At 33.1% G+C, this 18,558-nt stretch overlaps 2 protein-coding genes across 2 annotated transcripts; one reads left to right on the plus strand and one right to left on the minus strand.

Annotated features, from left to right (window-relative positions):
* Window positions 1–320: 320 nt before the first annotated feature.
* On the minus strand, window positions 321–10,375 carry LOC139847668 (5'-3' exoribonuclease 3-like). Its single transcript, XM_071837394.1, has 23 exons — window positions 10,061–10,375; window positions 9,043–9,145; window positions 8,877–8,953; window positions 8,624–8,815; window positions 8,395–8,514; window positions 8,243–8,305; window positions 7,958–8,107; window positions 6,595–6,759; window positions 6,415–6,492; window positions 6,208–6,294; window positions 5,785–6,072; window positions 5,162–5,257; window positions 4,856–4,951; window positions 4,643–4,713; window positions 3,874–4,002; window positions 3,714–3,790; window positions 3,561–3,601; window positions 3,166–3,240; window positions 2,907–3,064; window positions 2,694–2,798; window positions 2,093–2,168; window positions 1,836–1,915; window positions 321–1,141 (listed from the first exon to the last, which is right to left on the minus strand). The coding sequence occupies exons 1-23, from the start codon at window positions 10,262–10,264 to the stop codon at window positions 484–486; spliced, it is 3,189 nt and encodes a 1,062-aa protein (XP_071693495.1). The 5' UTR covers window positions 10,265–10,375; the 3' UTR covers window positions 321–483.
* A 3,635-nt stretch (window positions 10,376–14,010) lies between these two features.
* LOC139847484 (purple acid phosphatase 3-like) lies at window positions 14,011–15,639 on the plus strand. The gene is made up of 6 exons (XM_071837158.1): window positions 14,011–14,167; window positions 14,572–14,679; window positions 14,792–14,919; window positions 15,022–15,150; window positions 15,264–15,331; window positions 15,423–15,639. Exons 1-6 carry the CDS (start codon window positions 14,011–14,013, stop codon window positions 15,637–15,639), a joined length of 807 nt encoding a protein of 268 aa, XP_071693259.1.
* The last annotated feature ends 2,919 nt before the right edge of the window (window positions 15,640–18,558 follow it).

Here is an 18,558-nt window from a genome sequence, read left to right on the forward strand (position 1 = left end):
TTTGGCATGAAGTCGGGACGACTCTCGCCATGGTTGAGACCCTTGTATGGATAAACAAATAGAAGAGTATTTTCTATTAATATTTTTTATAAAATATTTACCGTTTTACCTCACTTTAGTTTTACAGTAGATAAGATATTAACAATTATTTAATTATATATAATTATTAATTATTAAAAAAGTTACTTGATGTTGATTTAAGGGGAAAAAAAAATATTGAATGATTAAGTTATGAAGGATGGCACAAATACGAAATAAAGAGGTTCCTTCATGCAAATACCAACTGTAAAACTTAAAATAAATACTAAGTTTTATTAGTAGTACATACGAAAAATAACAAAAGAAATGCCAAGTTTACAACACAATAAAGGAATGTAAACCAGCTTTGGTGAATTCAATTAATTTCATATAGTTATATAGTGATAGTGATAGGACACTATACAACATCCATCTGAATTACACAAGTATGAAATTATTAATTTTCTAGCGTCGGTAAGGCCTTCTACCTGCTCCGTCTCTATTCAACACTGAGACTTGGTTACCTCCACCTTGTTGCAGGCGGTGTTGGTCTCTGCCGCCGCTACCACCACCACCACCACCATTATTCCCACGAGGGGCCCAGCCTGCACTATGTTGCTGATTATTGATGACACTATTATTATTATGATTATGATTATGATTATGATTGTATGCATAATAATATCCCCCACTATGAGTGTAACCGCCGCGCTGCTGTGGTGGGTAAAACGGATTGTGGGGTCCACGTTGAGGAGTGTATCCATATTGATCCTGTTGGTATCCATGTAGTAATGTCTGAGGATGGTCATACCTACTACTGTTGTTGTAACTGGTAGTTGAAGCATAATAAGGTTGCACATAATTTGGATTTGGATCATAGTTATGAGAAGGGTAAACAGATGTAGGTTGATTATAGGGTAGCAGTAGACTATTTTGGTAAGGCGAGAAGGGAAGGGGTGGGCCATGTGATTGATGATGATGATGATGATCACCATTTCTATTTCTATCGGTTTTTACTTGTAAGCTATTGTTGACAAGTCGATGTGCAGCATCTCCAAGACGTCGGCCAGAAATAGCTCCTTTAGGTATATTATTATTATTATAACTTCTGTTGTTCCCATTCCTACATCAAATCAAAAGGAGTTGGTTATAATATACCCATAAATAACTAAATAAGACATCCAGATACGGAATACTTATATTTTAGATGATAAATTTTCAATCGGTGAATAAAGTGACTTCAATTCTAATTATTAATATTAATATTAATATATATTATATATAGTGTTCTGCAAATGTGTGCCAAGTGCCCCCATGACGCACATTAAGTTGTACTTACTAAAGTCAAAGTTTCCTTATATATTATCATATATGCATAAATTTAATACAATATTTAATTACAATTTCTTATATTCAAGAAATTACGAGTTAATTAGATGCACCTTAATGTATGCCCGGTGGCAAACGTTAGTAAAACACATACATACCCTGAACAAAGTTGATCACCAACGGGAATACATGTACTTATTGACTACCTTATGTTGGATACACTTTATTTAGAGTTCTTATTAACATTAATTACCTCTACTATGAGAAACATTATATGGTGAGTTTCTTATTAATATTAATATTAAATAGTAATAAATAATAATTAATAATATTAATATTAATATTTGAAAAAATAAAATTGTTATATTTCATTAGAAATCTTAATAAAATATCTAACAGTCATTTTATTATTAGTTACTTGTATAGTCAAAAAAATATAAACAATGTACCAATTAATTTTCTGATTATCGTAAGTTCAGAGAGAGTACCTTTCGTTCTCCCATGGCTTTCTTGGATTATCTTCATGCCATAAAGCAGGCTCTGGTTGCAAATCATCAACCGTCACAGTCTGCAGCAAATAAAAGAATATAAATAAATGGTTGCAACAAATATATACACTACTTTTCAATTGTGACAGAACTAATAATAGTTAAAAAGATGAACACAATGGCAGAAAAAAATAAATAAACATCTGGAAACAGCCAAAATTCTCATTTTAAGCTAATGCAAAAACATTCACAATTACCTTTTTTGGCAGTTTGACCCCTGCAGGTGGTCGAGATATATGGGTATGATATTCCGGAAGACTGTATATAGCACATCTGAAACAAGAACCCATGAAAAATTAAATAAACTTTCTTATAATGTACTGTATTTGACATGACGTTACAAACAAAATATATCCTCCTATGCATGGCATGATGGACATGGTGGGTTTCAGATTACAATAAGTCACTTATTAACAATGTATGGTTTGTCTTAATTGTAAATTGAAAATGCTTTGTTCATTTTATATTTTCACAAGTAACCAATGTGTTAAATATATTCTAAACGTTTTACCATTGCAATAATAATCCACATATATTTATTTATATACAACATTTAGAAACTAGAAAGTTGTATGCATTTAAAATTAGTTTTCAGAGACTTTCAACATGTTTGGTCCAGACCCATTTCACTTTTAGTCAAACTTGTTAACTTGACCCAGTTGACTAGTTTGAAATAAAACACAACCCAGATCAGCCCACCATTCAATACAATCAAAGATATATAGATAAATAAATAAATAAATAAATAAATAAATAAATAAATAAATAAATAAATAGGGATTAGTGTTTGAAGTTTACATGACTTGATTGTTCATGATATCATCCATCCCGTAAACAGGTGAGGTGAATATCGGAGAACAAGGATCTCCGGCACAAAGGGATAGATATCCATTCATCCCGCCACTGCAGTTATCACAAAATTAATTAATTAATTAAATTAGATAATTTTTTTAAAACCATAAAAAAAAAATGAGAAGGCAACATGAAGTAGAGAGACATTGCACAACAAACCTTGCAAGGGGGTCAATTTTGTCTTTGACTTGAACTCGTTCCTCAGACGACAATTGCTTGCAACGGTCATTTAGCGAGAATATGTAGGGAGATAGTGTGTGTGATAATGCCACAAAAATCATATCACACATTTGGCTATTTCTCTTAGCCTCTTCTTCCTATAATAGAAACCACAAAGAAATCAAGTATCAGTAAAAATATTTTCATTTTATTAAGATATATAATATATAGAAGATGATCAAAAGTCTGCACAAAATACCGTTAAAGTATGTTCAACTTTTTTTATTTCTTCAAGAAGACGGCCTTCATCAATAAAAGGCAACTTTGCTATCCCCTGTAATTATTACTAATAACTAATAATTAAGCAGATATGTCTTAAAAAGTTACAGTATATAACAAAAAAAATCATGACGAGACATCCTATCCAGATGGTCAAAAACCAGGCTTGCAGATATCCGAATTACTCGGCAAGTACTCAGTTTTGGCAACTCGGCTAGTCCTCGTTCAAACTCGGTCAAAACTCGGCCATAACTCAAAATTACTCAGGAAAATCATTCAAAAGTCGGTCAAAGTCAGAGTTAACAACTGAGTACTCCCCGAGTTGCCGAGTACTCCATAAAGAGTCAAGAGGGTAGAAAAGAAATAAAATCAGACCTGCCATGCGAAACGCTTGCCATTCATATCAACTTCAAAATCTGAGACACAATATATATACAGAGAAATAATGTAAGAGGGCAAATCTTTTCAATCAATACATACAGTATATAAGCATATGCTTTATATACTTTGTCAAACCACTGACTTCACCTGTTGGATAAAAATCAATAATAGGTGAATTCGGATCCATCATTAATTTTCTGTAATGCTCAGGAAGAGCATGCGCACTGCAAAATAGATTTCAGGTACAGGTTTTGAAATATGATAAAAGAGATTTATTTATTATTGAAATATAAATAACAAGCTCAACCTTGCAGCAGGAAACACTCCCATAAGCTGATTAAATGGTTTAAACGGTGAACCGAGTTCAAAACTGATATCTAACTCTCCAAGATCCTTAAGATCAGATGCAAATGGTGCATAATGGTATGGATAAAACCTGAATGAATAATATTGACCAATGCAGATCAGTAATAAACACTGTTTTGCTAGCCACAAGGTATTGGCAAATGGCTATATACATATGAGAAAACAAATACAAAAGAGAAGATAAAAATAATATAAAATAAAACAAAGGTAAAAAAATGTTTACCTATTAATGTACTGATTTGAATGTTGTTTATTGTCTAACAAGTCATATGACTATATGTGTGTAATGTTTATAATATTTAATAATGAAATGGAACATGTCAAACGGGTGGAAACTGTCCGGAGTGTACCAAAATGCATACATCGTGAATCAATTTAATAAATCAGATAACCACTGTGAGATAATCTTTGTAATCTAAGATAGCAAGGTAAAAAAAAAAAAAGAATGTGACCTTCAAAAGTAAGCAATAAATTTCAGCGCCACCCAGTTTTGACACATTACCCAGTCGACCCATATTCTAGTTTCCAATACATACCACATAAAACATTCTCAATCCAACAACAAAGTGAAAAAGGTTCAATACAGGTCACATTTTGTTTATATAAATGAAGAGAAAACTAATTATTTTCATAAAAAAACGAATGGGTAAAAAGTAACCTACTTCTAACATATAGTAATAATAAGACTTTGGCATATCTATGAAACTTACCACTGCCAAGAACAGACACCTTCATAGTAATAGTGCATCACCCAACATAAGCCTTCTGTATATTTATGAACCTACAAAAAGTCATCGCACATGTTTTAATAGTTCAGTTGATGTTCACATGAAGACAATCAAGATACAAAGATGTGCTTTTTCACACACACAAAAAAAAAAAAAAAAAAACAAAACAAAAATAAGATACAAAGATAAACTTACGACGTCTCTCCGTATTTCCTCGAGCTCTTCAGGAGATTTTGCGCCGAACTTCTCTTCATAGTACCTCTCTTTCCACCCAGGAACTCCCAATTTTATCTACCAACAATGCATCAACAAAGTTTAAAATTAAATAATTCAAGAATTTAAATAAATAAAAAACAAGGTGGTTAAGTGCATGCACTACTCAAATCCCTGATTACAAGTATGCATTAGTCACAGATAATATACGAGTAAATTAAAAATGTTACTGCATGTGAATTATGTATTGGCTATAAATAGAGTTTTTAAGTATCTCTAAGCTCTAACCTTATCCTCCTCAGGCTGATCAGAATTAAAAGCATCGGATTTATCACGAAGTATACCCTTCAGTCTTGTTTTCAGTTCTTCTTTGTTGTCAAGTTCCTGAAAACAAGTAACACATATAAGATGACAACAACAACATAAAAAGATTAGGAAATTAAATGCAGCACATATAGCAAGCACTCTCGTGCCAACTCAGGTTCAGATTTGGAAGAAACCAACTCCGTGTCGAAAAGGTTAGGCCCCTACCTCAATGAAGAGGAAAAAAAAAAGCTCTAACGCTTATGTCCAGTATTTTTTGTGATTCTGTATGTATTTGATAGGACCAAAACAAACTAAAGCAGGATTATTGAAATACTAATTTTTTTTTTTTCATAAGTAGAAAAAACAGATAGAATAAAAAATTTTAAGAAGAGTTTAAGCATATAACTACAGTTAAGTTGACCTTTGACACGGTTGATCCAATTTCTCTATAAATTCAAGCCATTTTACCCATTTGACCTGTTAGCAATTCAAAGCAACCCGATACACCCATTTACATTTACATTTACATAAATGGATTAAAAGTTCCACCTCTAGAACCAAGACATCCCTAGAGTATCCAAAGAAAATACAGAAGAGATAGTTACATTATCATTTTCAAGAAGACTAGTCTCAGCTTCAACGATGGCTGCACCTATAGTTGACCCGGAAGAAGACAAACGTGCAACCTTTTGTGGTCGGAAACGGCTTGATTCACCCTGACCCTTACCCTGCTGATATGGTGATGGTGTAGGCCCAGAAGCAAGACGCGACCCCTGAAACCGCCCAACTGAAACTAACGATTCAGGTTCCATTTGTGGTCCCGCATCATCTCCTCTTATTATTGCTTTAGACTTTGCTTGAGCTTTGTCACGTTTTACCCTTTCAGCTTGTCTCTGAATATAAAAGACAGCATTAAAAATGACAATAGACGTACACACACAAATTTAAACATAAATATACATACATATAAATAAATATAAATACATATACATACATACATATATATATATATGGAAAAGCATATTAACCTGATGTAATCGAGATCTTTTCTGAAAAATCTTGTCTTCGTACGATCCCACAGCCTGAATAAAGTGCTCCACTTTGCTAAGGTCTGGCTGGGGATTAAAAACAAAAAGATGCCACAATCGAAGTTAAGTACCAATATAATTTAAAAACTATTGCAAAACTTCCAAGTACAAAATTGCATTGCATGAAATATTTCAAAAGATAGTCACCTTTTTTCCATCAGTCAAATAACCATTTAACGACCTAAACTCCTTTTTATACACAGCTAAAAGTAAATTTATCGCACCCTGAAAAGCAGATAAAAAAGATGTAGATAAATTCATATAAGCAGAAGTACACGTCAAGCGTCCATTTAACATTCGTACTACAATTACTTTAAATGGAAGTACCTCACGAATTTCGAGAGTGGGCATATGCGGCAGAAAGTCGTTCCCAACAAAGAAACAAATGAAGATAAAATCATCGACTATTCGCTCAAAATCGATCTTGGATGGAGGATTAGGAATTCGCATCTCATATTCCAGGTACTCCCTAAGAGTCCAAATGTTGAGAAACTGCAAACGCATACATAAAGATGTTAATAAAGCAACATGACAACAATATTTTATTTTTGTAACAAACAAACGGAAATAGGTAGACTAATAAAGTTTTCCCTACTCAGGTTATCTATCTAAAGAAGGGGAGTATTTTTACTCAGATGTACGTGGCCTAACCAAGTCCCACCTGTTACCGTTTCCGACCTTTTTTCTTGGTCACCCAATATATGCTGCTAGTTAGGTTTGAACCTAAGAACTCTTACAAGGCAAACATTACCTCAACCACTTTTGATTTATATATATAGTGTTTTAATCAAGAGGGAAGCACTTTTTTGGGAAAGTAATTTTTTTCTTTATTTTTAAATAATTTTTTTTTCAAACATTAAGATCACATGAATATATGAACATTTAAAAAAGACACTTTGTGATAAATGTTATCATTTTGGCGGGAAAACGCTCGAAGAAATAAATGATAACATGCATCATGAGTAATGTTTTAATTAGAGTTTTTTTAAAGGTTTAGAAATTAGGGTTCGAAAATTAGGATTTAGAACTTAGGGGTTAAAAATTAGGGTTTAGCTATTAGTGTTTAGAAATTAGGGCTTTGGGTTTACAAATTAAGGTTTAGATTGAATTTTTAACACGGACGATTTAGAGTTTAAAGTTTACGGTTTAGGGATTAGCGTTTTGAGTTTAGTGATTAAACCCAAAACCCTAAGCCCTAGACCCTAAACCTTAAACCCTAAATCGGGATAAATCTTGAAAAAAAATTCACAATATGATGGGAAAAAACGCTCGAAGAATAACATTCAGGAATACCATTACGCATGATGCATGTTATCAATTTTTTCTTTGAGGGTTTTCCCGCCAAAATAGTAACATTCATAAAAAAGTGTCTTTTTTTAATGTTCATATTTTCGTGTGCTCTTAATGTTGGGAGAAAATTCGAAAAAAAAAAAAAAAAAAAAAAAAAAAAATTTAAATTTTACTTCTCACTTCCCCAAAAAAGTGTTTCCCTCTCGACTATGACCCTATATACATATATATATATACATATATATATATATATATACATATACATATACATATATATATATACATATACATATACATATACATATACATATATATATATATATATATATATATATATATATATATATATATATATATATATATATATATATATATGAGAAAATAATCTATGAAAGGGTACCTGGTACGGCTTCTTAGGTACAGCTTCAGCATCTCCTTTTTCATCAAATTCCCCTGCCTTTCTCTTCGCTTTTCCTTCACAAGCAGCTGCTAAATGACCCACTTGGCCACATATAAAACACTTGTCTTGTTGTCCAGGTGTAAACACAACCTGACACATTATCATAGTAAACAAAAGAACATACATTATTACTAGATGGATGTTCAACTACTAAACGCCTTTCAGAATATACTGCATTCAACGTAGGAGTTACCGAGTTACTACAATTTGTTGGGCTATAAATACCTCTCTGAGTATTGAAAAATGAACTTCATGGGTAGCCAAAGCCAACATGATTAGATCTGCATCCTATAATTTTAAACAATAGCATATTAACATAGCATATCGAGAGGCAAAAGGGAAACCTAAATAAAAGTTAGTTAAAGGACAAACAATACCAAACCGTATAAGCAATGTCGGGTGTTTGGATCAAAACCAGGAAGATTCCTTTGAAGACGAATATACGACATTATCTTATGTTCCCCTTCACCAGGTACATTCGCATCAGAAAGGATAACCTTCATTAAAATTAAACACCGGGATCATTGACTAATCCACAATACTTACTTTAAAGATAAATTGTTTGGTGCGAAATCATTATAACTATATATATATAATATATATTACCTTTATGGGTTTCCATCCAGGATCATTGTTTAATCTTTGGTGAACATAGTATTGCAATGCAACTGACAAAACTGCCATAAATTCAGTCCCAGGTGTAATAACATTAGAGTCAAAAGTTTGAGATTCTTGTTTCGGAGGAAGCTTTCTGCCTTCCCTCTCAAATTCCTCCCTCAACCTTTCCTCCTCGGCTGCCTAAAAAAGCAAAGTCAAATTCAAAGTTCAAAAAAGGAGGCAATATGTAAGATTTACATACCGCATCTGTTGCATCTTTTGCTGCCCTAAACCTCCTAGAGCGCTGCTGATTCATTTTTGCCCTTGGAGCAACACCATCTAAACCACATTTTCAAATTTGTAAACCACATTCAAATTTGTTAGCTTTAAAATTTCACATAAACATATTATAGAAGGTTAATACCCACCAATAGCCATATAAAGCAGTTTCCGTGGCCGCACCATCACAAAGAGCCGGTCTATGTAGTCAAACATACACTGAAACACCTCATTAAAAGAGGTTGGAGAGGGCTGCATGTATGAAAATAGTCCAAATAAATAAAATAAAACTACATCCTATCCTAATATGAAACATAATAAAATGCATACAAATGTAACCATTGGAAACAATTCAAAAACTCAAAATAGACATAAAGTAAGAGATAGAATACAACTGCATGGTATATAGAATGGCATGGTATATAAACTAGACAAGTGGCTCTGCACATAACAAAAAGGCCATAATTCAACTAGAAATGTACACCTACATCCCACAAACACCTTCTAAAAGAAGGGTGCTCCAAATCTAATTGCTACTCTTACAGAGGCATCACCTAATCCAAAATCCAACTACTTTGACACCATCCTCGGTTAAATGATCTATATATACATCGCTTTATCAATTAAAAAAATAGATTATAAGTTTCATGATTGATCTTAGTCCATCACCTAGTCATCAATTAAATAGCACTATGTTTAGCTTAGAAGTTCAATAGGCTGTTCCCGTGAAAGCATAGATCATTAGATTTGAACTGAAGAGAAATTTGTTGGCGAAAAAGTTTAAACCTTTCTTAGTTAAGTTTATCTTTTTGTGTCTTATTGACTTTTGAATAAGCAACAAGTTAAAAAGATTAATGCAAAACAGTTGAACTAATGGTATACTTTATACAATAAACACAGGCTACAAAGTGAATATATTATATCAAAACATCTTAACCAATATGCAAATAGCTCCCATTATTTTTCAATATTCAAGCTCTTTAATACATTTGATATACATATACTTAGTATATAAATATACAACCAGACAGCAATAATCCCCAACCACACATACACATATTATATATATATATATATATATATATATATATATATATATATATATATATATATATATATATATATATATATATATAGAAAGAGACTGAAAGATTAAGGAATGCGTACCCGGTCTTCAGGGTGAAAACAGGGGTGAATGATTCCGTTCATATCAAGGTATAGATTGTCATACTCAATTTGATTAGGGTTAGGTTTAGTAGTATCAACAGGGATTTTAATGCCGTTAATTTCAACGGCTTCTTCTTCAATAACATCAACAATCACCAATGGATACTTTTCCGCTAGCCACCGGTAAAACGCCGGAACACCCATGCGTTGCCGCAGCCGCCGCCGGAGTAAAAATAAAAATTAAAAATTGACTGCCGCTTTGCTTGCGTGCGGGTTTTTTTTTTTGACGGAAAAGAAAGAGAAAAAGAAATAACCGACCCGTGGAACCAGGGATAGTTTAAACCAAATAGTTGAACGTAAATGATAAACTTATTTAGTTTAATGACCCGTGGAATCACATAGTCCGACTAAGAAACTCGTCAGCTGAACATTTCATCAAACACTTAAAATGCATATTTAACAATCCACATCCTCCAATCATAAGAGATAATATTGATTGTCAATTTATTTTAAAAGTGTAAATTAAAATATAAATGTAGAATTGATTTCTTTTACTTAACTTTTATACCTTCTCGTACTCAATTCAAAATAATTAATTAAAATAATTTAAAATAATTTAATTTTAATAATTAAAATAATTATTAATAAGATTTAATAATAATAATTAAGTAATAAGATTTAATAATAATAATTAAGTAATAAGATTTAATTTTAATTCAAAATTATTTTGATTAATGACATCACCCACCATGTTTAGATTTTTTTCTTACCATGTTTAGATTTTTTTCTTTTTCTTTTTGATTTTTTCTTAACAAAGGAATTAGGCTAATAATGAAATCATCATTTTAGCAATATAATAGAAACTATAGATAGATGGTAAAATTAAAAATTAGTTAATCGGTAAAAGGTCACACAGTTTAATAAATATCATTATCGCACACACTTTATTTTTACATATCTTTTTATTTTACATGCATAAAGTAAGAGTATAAAAAAAACTTTACAACATTATTAAGTAAAGTATAAATTTACACATCACACTATAAAATAACTTTACAAAATCATTCTTATCTATCAAGTAAAAGTATAAAAAAACTTTATTATCCTATTTCTATTGACACAAGAGTTGAAGAACTCTTATCATTAGTCCAAACATTTACGCTGCATTCTCGAAAAAAAAAAATTAATGGAAAAGAAAGGAAGGAAAGGAGACTTGCGAATTAAAAATAGTGATTCTTTGAGTTGTAATTTTAAGCCAAAAAAAGGAGATTAAATGATTAGGAAGGTAATTTATGTGTTCAACCCCATTTATGAAAAAAGTAATACAAAACCACTTAGATCATCAAGATAAATCCAGTAATACTTTGTTTATAAGAGCATTGACAACATTCATCTCTTAAGTGTTGTTGATTCGTATTATTTTCAAGTAATTATGTATAACTAATTGTTTGCATCTGATGATTCGTATACACTTTCGTTTTGCTTCAGGTATTTGTTGCTACACTTTCCAAACTCAACTGATTTAGTCTTCTTCTTTATTTTGAAGTAATGTTTATTTTTATTTGATGTTGTCCTATACTAGCTAATTTTGTTGTCTGTTTGGAGAGATGGATACCAACTTCAGTTGACACTTTGGTTGACCTGATTCTGACTTTTTGTTAATTGGTAAATGAAATTAGAAACCATATTAGTTACTGTCTATGATGAGAATTTTTTTCCTTATATGTTTATTTTTTTTGTTTAACAGGAAGCACATATATTGTCATAACATATGTGCTGAACTTTGATACTTAAAGGATCATCTCATTTTAGACAGTAACAGATCCTTTTCGCCTCTTTTGTTTATTTCACAGAATGAAATTCTAAGAATCGTTAAGTTAAATAGTTGTTTAACGTTGCAGTTAATACTAAGCTCCGGACACGATTCTATATCGGTACAGACAGTTATTAGTATTTTCAGGTTTGTTGTTTTGGATTTTACAATGGCGGGCGACGAGCCCACAAAGACCTCAAAGGAAAAAAAAATATTCTCTGTCTTCCTTTGCGCAATCTTGATGCCATTGTTTATGTTTCGATTGGTTTTTGTTAATTAAATTAGTTACATGTACGGGCAACATAATAATGGGAATTCTGAAAGTCGGTGTACATGACGTTATTGTTCAAATCATCTCTCTATGACATTCTCTCTACTCATCAACTTTACAATGGGAGCAACAATAACGTCATAGAGAAACATTTTTCATCTCTCTACTCATCTCTCTATGACATTCTCTCTACTCATCAATATGTATTTTTTAATTCGAAACTGCTTTTGCATACAATAACGTGCACCGCCAAACCTGCACTGCCAAAGAGTTAGGCAAAGGACTATAACGTACAAATTGCAGGTAGAGCACAAACCAACAAAAGACACCACAAGTGGTTGGCACGATTCCGACACTGTACGATTCACTATATCGTGCCCCAGTCTGCACGAAGGCTGTGGTAGACAATTGACAGACTGCGCAAGGACCAGTTGCTCTTTTCCAGCTTTACAGATGACATAGTACGACTAAGCAAGGACATGTTCCTTTTTGTCCTGACAAAGATATTCTTCTATAAATAGGGCATTAAACCCTCATTACAGCACACGTTGATACACACATTCCATACACAACCCTCACATATTCTATACTCACAATACACAACTAATCAATGTGTTACGAGTTCATCACATCATTATCAAGTGCTAAACCCACACTACCGGAATCTTAACAGCTTCTTGAGCTCCTTTTAACTGTTACAGGTAACGTTCTTTGAACATAAATCCTAACACCTCCCTCGTTCCATCAATACTGGCTATCCCGATGATGGTGGGTCGACATTTAACCACCCATGTTGAGATCTTCATCTTATATTGGGGTTATTCACGGTACACCGAACCAGAGAGTTATACTCAAATGACCCTTAAATCCCTTCATTTGTTGACATGTGTAGACCGAACCTCTTGGATCAAATATATGCTTGATCATTTATAATCATAGTTTTTCAATTATATTCTTGTGACTTGATATATTCTTTTAAGGAGATGATCTTAGTCATACACCACTAAATGTACTTCAAAGTATTGTAAAGTACATTGCGTTCAAACATATTTAGTTGTGTAATGCTGAAAAGTGGCAATATAGATCATCATTCATTTATTTATTATTTTGTTACCCCAACTATTCATAAGGTCTTCGCCTCTGGCGAACAAATCACAATATAATATGCCGTATAACGAAGTTGAATATTCTGCATATTGAAGTAGAATAAGATGAAGAAGACACCCAACAAAGTGATCTTCATGAAGACTTTGATTCCTGTAAAGATGACCCATCTCATCCAGAATCTCTATGGTAAAATACATTATCAAAGTTCTCTACAGATTCTCCTTACCTATTACTATAAATAAAATAAAAATTCACAAATTAGATAGCATACATTTGTGTGATTCCAGTACTACGATTTTATTCTCTTTTGGTTTCTGATTGTCTTTTTACAAACACCCTCACTTTCCTCAAAACATGGTTATTCCAATAATTACAGCATGCAAATTATAGCCATCTATCCATATTCCATGCATTAACCATATAAACAGACAAAATCCTCACAATCATTTTTAAAAGCTGCATCCAAATTAGCTGCAGCCATGGTCAACCATTTCAGAAACAAGACTTTATTAATAACATTTCTACTTTTAAATTCTAGTTTTTTTTGCTCTTTTTTGGTTCCAGTTTCGGCTAGGCTTCAACAATTACATCATCAGCTAAACACCAATGGTTCCCTTAGCTTTTTGGTCATCGGTGATTGGGGCCGAAAAGGATGGTACAATCAATCTCAAGTTGCTGTTCAGGTTTCGATTTTCATCCATCTTGGACGTCAATAGTTGTTACTTTTGTGGGTTTAATTATTTGGTTAGATCGTTGCAGATGGGAATCATTGCAGACAAACTAGATATAGATTTTGTAGTTTCGACCGGAGATAATTTCTACAATGATGGGTTAACCAGCGTTGATGATCCAGCCTTTGACGAGTCTTTCAAATATGTATACTCTGCTCCTAGCCTTCAAAAACAGTGGTATACTGGTACACAGATATAACACCTTGTATTTATGTTAGATTAAACAAAAAAAATTACATAATACGAAAAACTACTTTCAGTTCAACATTCATTTTTTCCATTTTTACGCTTAATAGCAACTTATTATACTTACTAATGAGAAGTAAACTGCCACCTCTTGTCAAAAAATGTAATAAAATGCCTAGTATTGGATATTAACAACAACAATTTGTTGTAATTATATGCTCCACCAGCATGCTTAACAGGAGAAATTTTCAACAAAATAGCTAAATATCTATCAAAATTTCCGTACGTATAATATCCAACCAGATATGAATTGCTTAATAGGAGAAATTTCAACAAAATAGCTAAAAAGTTGTTCTCTTATAATATAAAAAAATTGCACTAAGTAATGATTTTGCATTTGTAGTTTTGGGAAACCACGATTACCGTGGGGATGTAGAGGCACAATTGTCCCCAGTGATCAGAAAAAGAGACGGCAGATGGCGTTGTTTAAGATCCTTCGTAGTCAGTACAGGTCCTTAAATGAGCCCTGTTACAGTAACTTTTATATAATTTGTTTTTTCATGTTTCTTTTTAACATTTAGTATCCCTTGAAATGCTATTGATTGTGTTATCTTGTTATGCAGATATTGCTGAGTTATTCTTTGTTGACACGACTCCTTTTGTTGATATTTACTTTGATAGCCCGAATGATCACGAGTATGATTGGCGAGGAATACTTCCTCGAGAAGTTTATCTTACCAATCTTCTCAAGGTAATATTAATTAATAAAAATATTTGATACATTTTTGGCAAATATAAGTGTTTGTGTTTGCCGGAACAATATAAATTGAGGTTTTTTTGGTTAAAATTGAAGGATTTGAGATTAGCATTGAGTGAATCGAAAGCTAAATGGAAGATCGTGGTTGGCCATCATGGTATTCGAACCACAGGGCATCATTGTGATACTCCAGAACTTGTCACGCATCTTTTACCACTTTTAGAGGTATGCGTCTATCATGTTCTAGATTTATATGACACATTTCAATTCTGGTTAAGACATCTGTTTTCTCTAATAAACTTTCATATAATATAATGATATTCGAATCATGTTGGCAGGAATATGAGGTTGATTTTTACATGAATGGGCATGATCATTGCCTAGAACATATCTTGTGCCAAGAAAGGTATGTATTATGCAAGAAAAATTATTTATTTTACAACTCTTTGTGACAGTTTTATAACGCTAGTTTTGTAATATATCGTAAATAATTGCAGTAAAATTCGTTTCTTAACAAGTGGGGCTGGATCAAAGGCATGGGTGGAGTCTAACAAGCCACATGAGAGTTGTGGTGTTAAGTTCTTCCATCATGGACAAGGATTCATGTCAATGAAGTTGACCAAGAATAATGCACGATTGGTGTTTTATGATGTTTTTGGTAAAGCTTTGCATCGTTGGAAGACCCCCTTAAAGAAGCTTCATACATCCATTTGAATTTTTTGCATATTACATTGGGAGCCTATTCCAATGGTTTTAAATAATTGAATGCATTAGGTTTTAGCAGTCATCATGTACTATTTGACTTATGTTCATCCGTGTTTCGCATCAAATCTTCTAAGAGGTCGGCTGATGATGTTAGCAAGGCTGACTAGATAACAATTAACAAGTGTTGTAATGATCCAAAAACATCATCGAAGTAAGATCAAAAAGCAATAAGATTTTAAACAAATAGATTGATATCATTTGAATATAATATTTTTGGAGTTATCAATCTTATCATTTCATATACGTGACATAATGCAAGCAATCATAATTCTCTTAAAGACAATCACCCTGGGCGAATTGTCATGATCTTCCAAACGTCCAAGCTCTGAGACTTCTGATTTGACTCTTTCTGGTGAGTGAATATCCTGAAATGAAATCAGAATAGAATCTCCTACTTTTTATTTCCTTTTTCCACACAAAAATTCGTCGTCCTATTGAATATGTTTGTTCTTGGATGCTCCATAGGAATCTATCGCTATTCTTTTCATCCATCGAGAAAGGTTCATCCGGAGTCCCAAGAACAATCTCTCTTCTCTTTTGGATTATTTTCTCTTTTCATTATGGTAATGCAATGCAAGACGTCGGAAATCGGGTTGTATCCCAAAAGTGGGAGATGGTTAAAAAACAAAAAAAATTCTCTTTCTTGCTCTCCTTTTGCAACCTGAGAGGAGTCTATCTAACTGCCTAGGTTTGGTAGTGGGATTCTAAGGCATAGAGAAAAAATGCATTTAAGCATATTAAAAATAAGTTTAACATTTCTAGAAAAGCATCTCACCGCGAAATGGATTCGAAATACCAATTTCTTAATCCAGATCCAAATCTGGAGGAGAAAAAGAAACCTAATAATCCACGATTATCTGCAGCCGCCCTGGGGGTCACAATTTAAAATAACCGTTTCACAACAAAAATAAGCTTTTTGCAGTGTAACAACCCAACCCGTATTAAAACCGGCCCATAATTTTTTTTTTTTTCCTTTTAATACGCTTTAAATAACACTTTAGGTCCCAATTGTGTTTCCATAATATCTTTAATACAATATAAGGTTTAATAAACCTTAAAACATTTAATACAATGATTAATTGTCCAAATGGACATACACGACCCGACTAGTTTAGTTTCCAACCAAAACCGAGCATGGTGATTTGGGATTACGCTACCCAAATCCTAATCGAATACAAAAGCAAGATCTTCTTAGCAACTTATCCAAGATCTCTAATTCTCAAGCTTACCCGAGCCGCCAAGCATGCGAACCTATAAAAATATCAACAATGAGAGGGTAAGCTAACGCTTAGTGAATGATAATATACTACATACATATATATGTAAAAAAATGGACACGCCACACAAATATCAAATACCGCATACCGAAGCATCCATGTATAAGGCAACTACCCTAAGCATACCGTACGATCTCTAAGCAAAAAGCTAAAGATATCAACAAAGTATAAGTTCACCAACGACGATGTGAACAACGCCAATAAGCTACACCCGGAGGGTTAGCTACAACACAACATTACATTAATATATATAACAATATAAAACGAATAAGGTTAACCCCTTAACCCATTACTACCAAACGCCACAATGAAGATTGGCCGAACTAGACGAGCCTTAGTAATCCGAACCCACACGAGATTACTATCTTCACAACATCAAGGTTGGCCGAACTACACGAGCCTTAGCAATCCGAAACCACACGAGATTACTACCTCAATAAGATGACCGAACTACACGAGTCATCGTGAATTCGAACTACACAGGATTCACTTCTCAACATCAAAACCCACGGTCACGAGATTATAAAATCCACCACATCGGGGTCATCCACTTCACAACAATATCAACCCTTCGCCATTGGGGTTATAACATCCAAATCACAACCACGTGTGATAACGTACACACAAGTGTGTACCTCGCCAAAGGGGGTCAACCAAAACACACAAACGTGCCAATTGGACCTATACACAAGTCCATCAATCCACCTATATGTGAAGTGAGCTCTATGACCGAGAACCACTTCACCCGACCCGCACCCATCCTACACATACATATGCATATAGGATATTAACACTCACCTTGTCGCCTTGAAGAATGCTTCCAAGTAATCTGCAACTCGTCAATGGAAAGTACCTATTCCATTATCACAAATTCAACAACACACTTAGATTGGATTTACAAACCAACCCAATTTGACACTTAGTGCAAATTCGACCCAAATGCACCTCCAAGTACAAACCGCACTCAAACTAACCAATAATCACTAACACAAGTGATAATGGTCCTAATATGCCAATTAAACCCGAACACAAGTGTTAAACACTTATCGTTCTCAAAATCGCCCATAAACCCTAATTTTGACCCATAAGGTCAAAATCTCAACTTTTACAAGTTTTGACACCAAAACATGTTTAACTCGGTTTTATACTTCAACTTAATCCATTTTAAGTTTACAAACCTCAACGAATCGACATTTGGGTTATAATCCTCAACAAACCCTAATTTCGACTCTAGTCAAAGTTAGTCAACCACAAGAACCCTAAAGGTTTCCAAATCATCAATAATCACTAACACTAGTGATTATACACCATTATCAAGTCTTAAACATGGTTAAATCATTAACCAACCCAAAACCCGCCTTTAACACTTATAAACTCGAATCTTGGTATTAATCTTCAATTAACAACTAAATGGGTTTCACCTATGAATCATACAATCAAAAGCCCCAAATTTGAATGATGAACACGAAAATGAAATTCGGAGTTAGAGCTTACCACTAGTATCACCGTGTAGCTAAGAACGAGGAGAACAACCTAGTCAACTATGCCAAAGATCAAATCCCGCTTCTTCCTTTCCAAAAATCCCTTTGAA

The sequence above is a fragment of the Rutidosis leptorrhynchoides genome, chromosome 5 (assembly GCF_046630445.1).
Source record: "Rutidosis leptorrhynchoides isolate AG116_Rl617_1_P2 chromosome 5, CSIRO_AGI_Rlap_v1, whole genome shotgun sequence".
Taxonomy (NCBI): domain Eukaryota; kingdom Viridiplantae; phylum Streptophyta; class Magnoliopsida; order Asterales; family Asteraceae; genus Rutidosis; species Rutidosis leptorrhynchoides.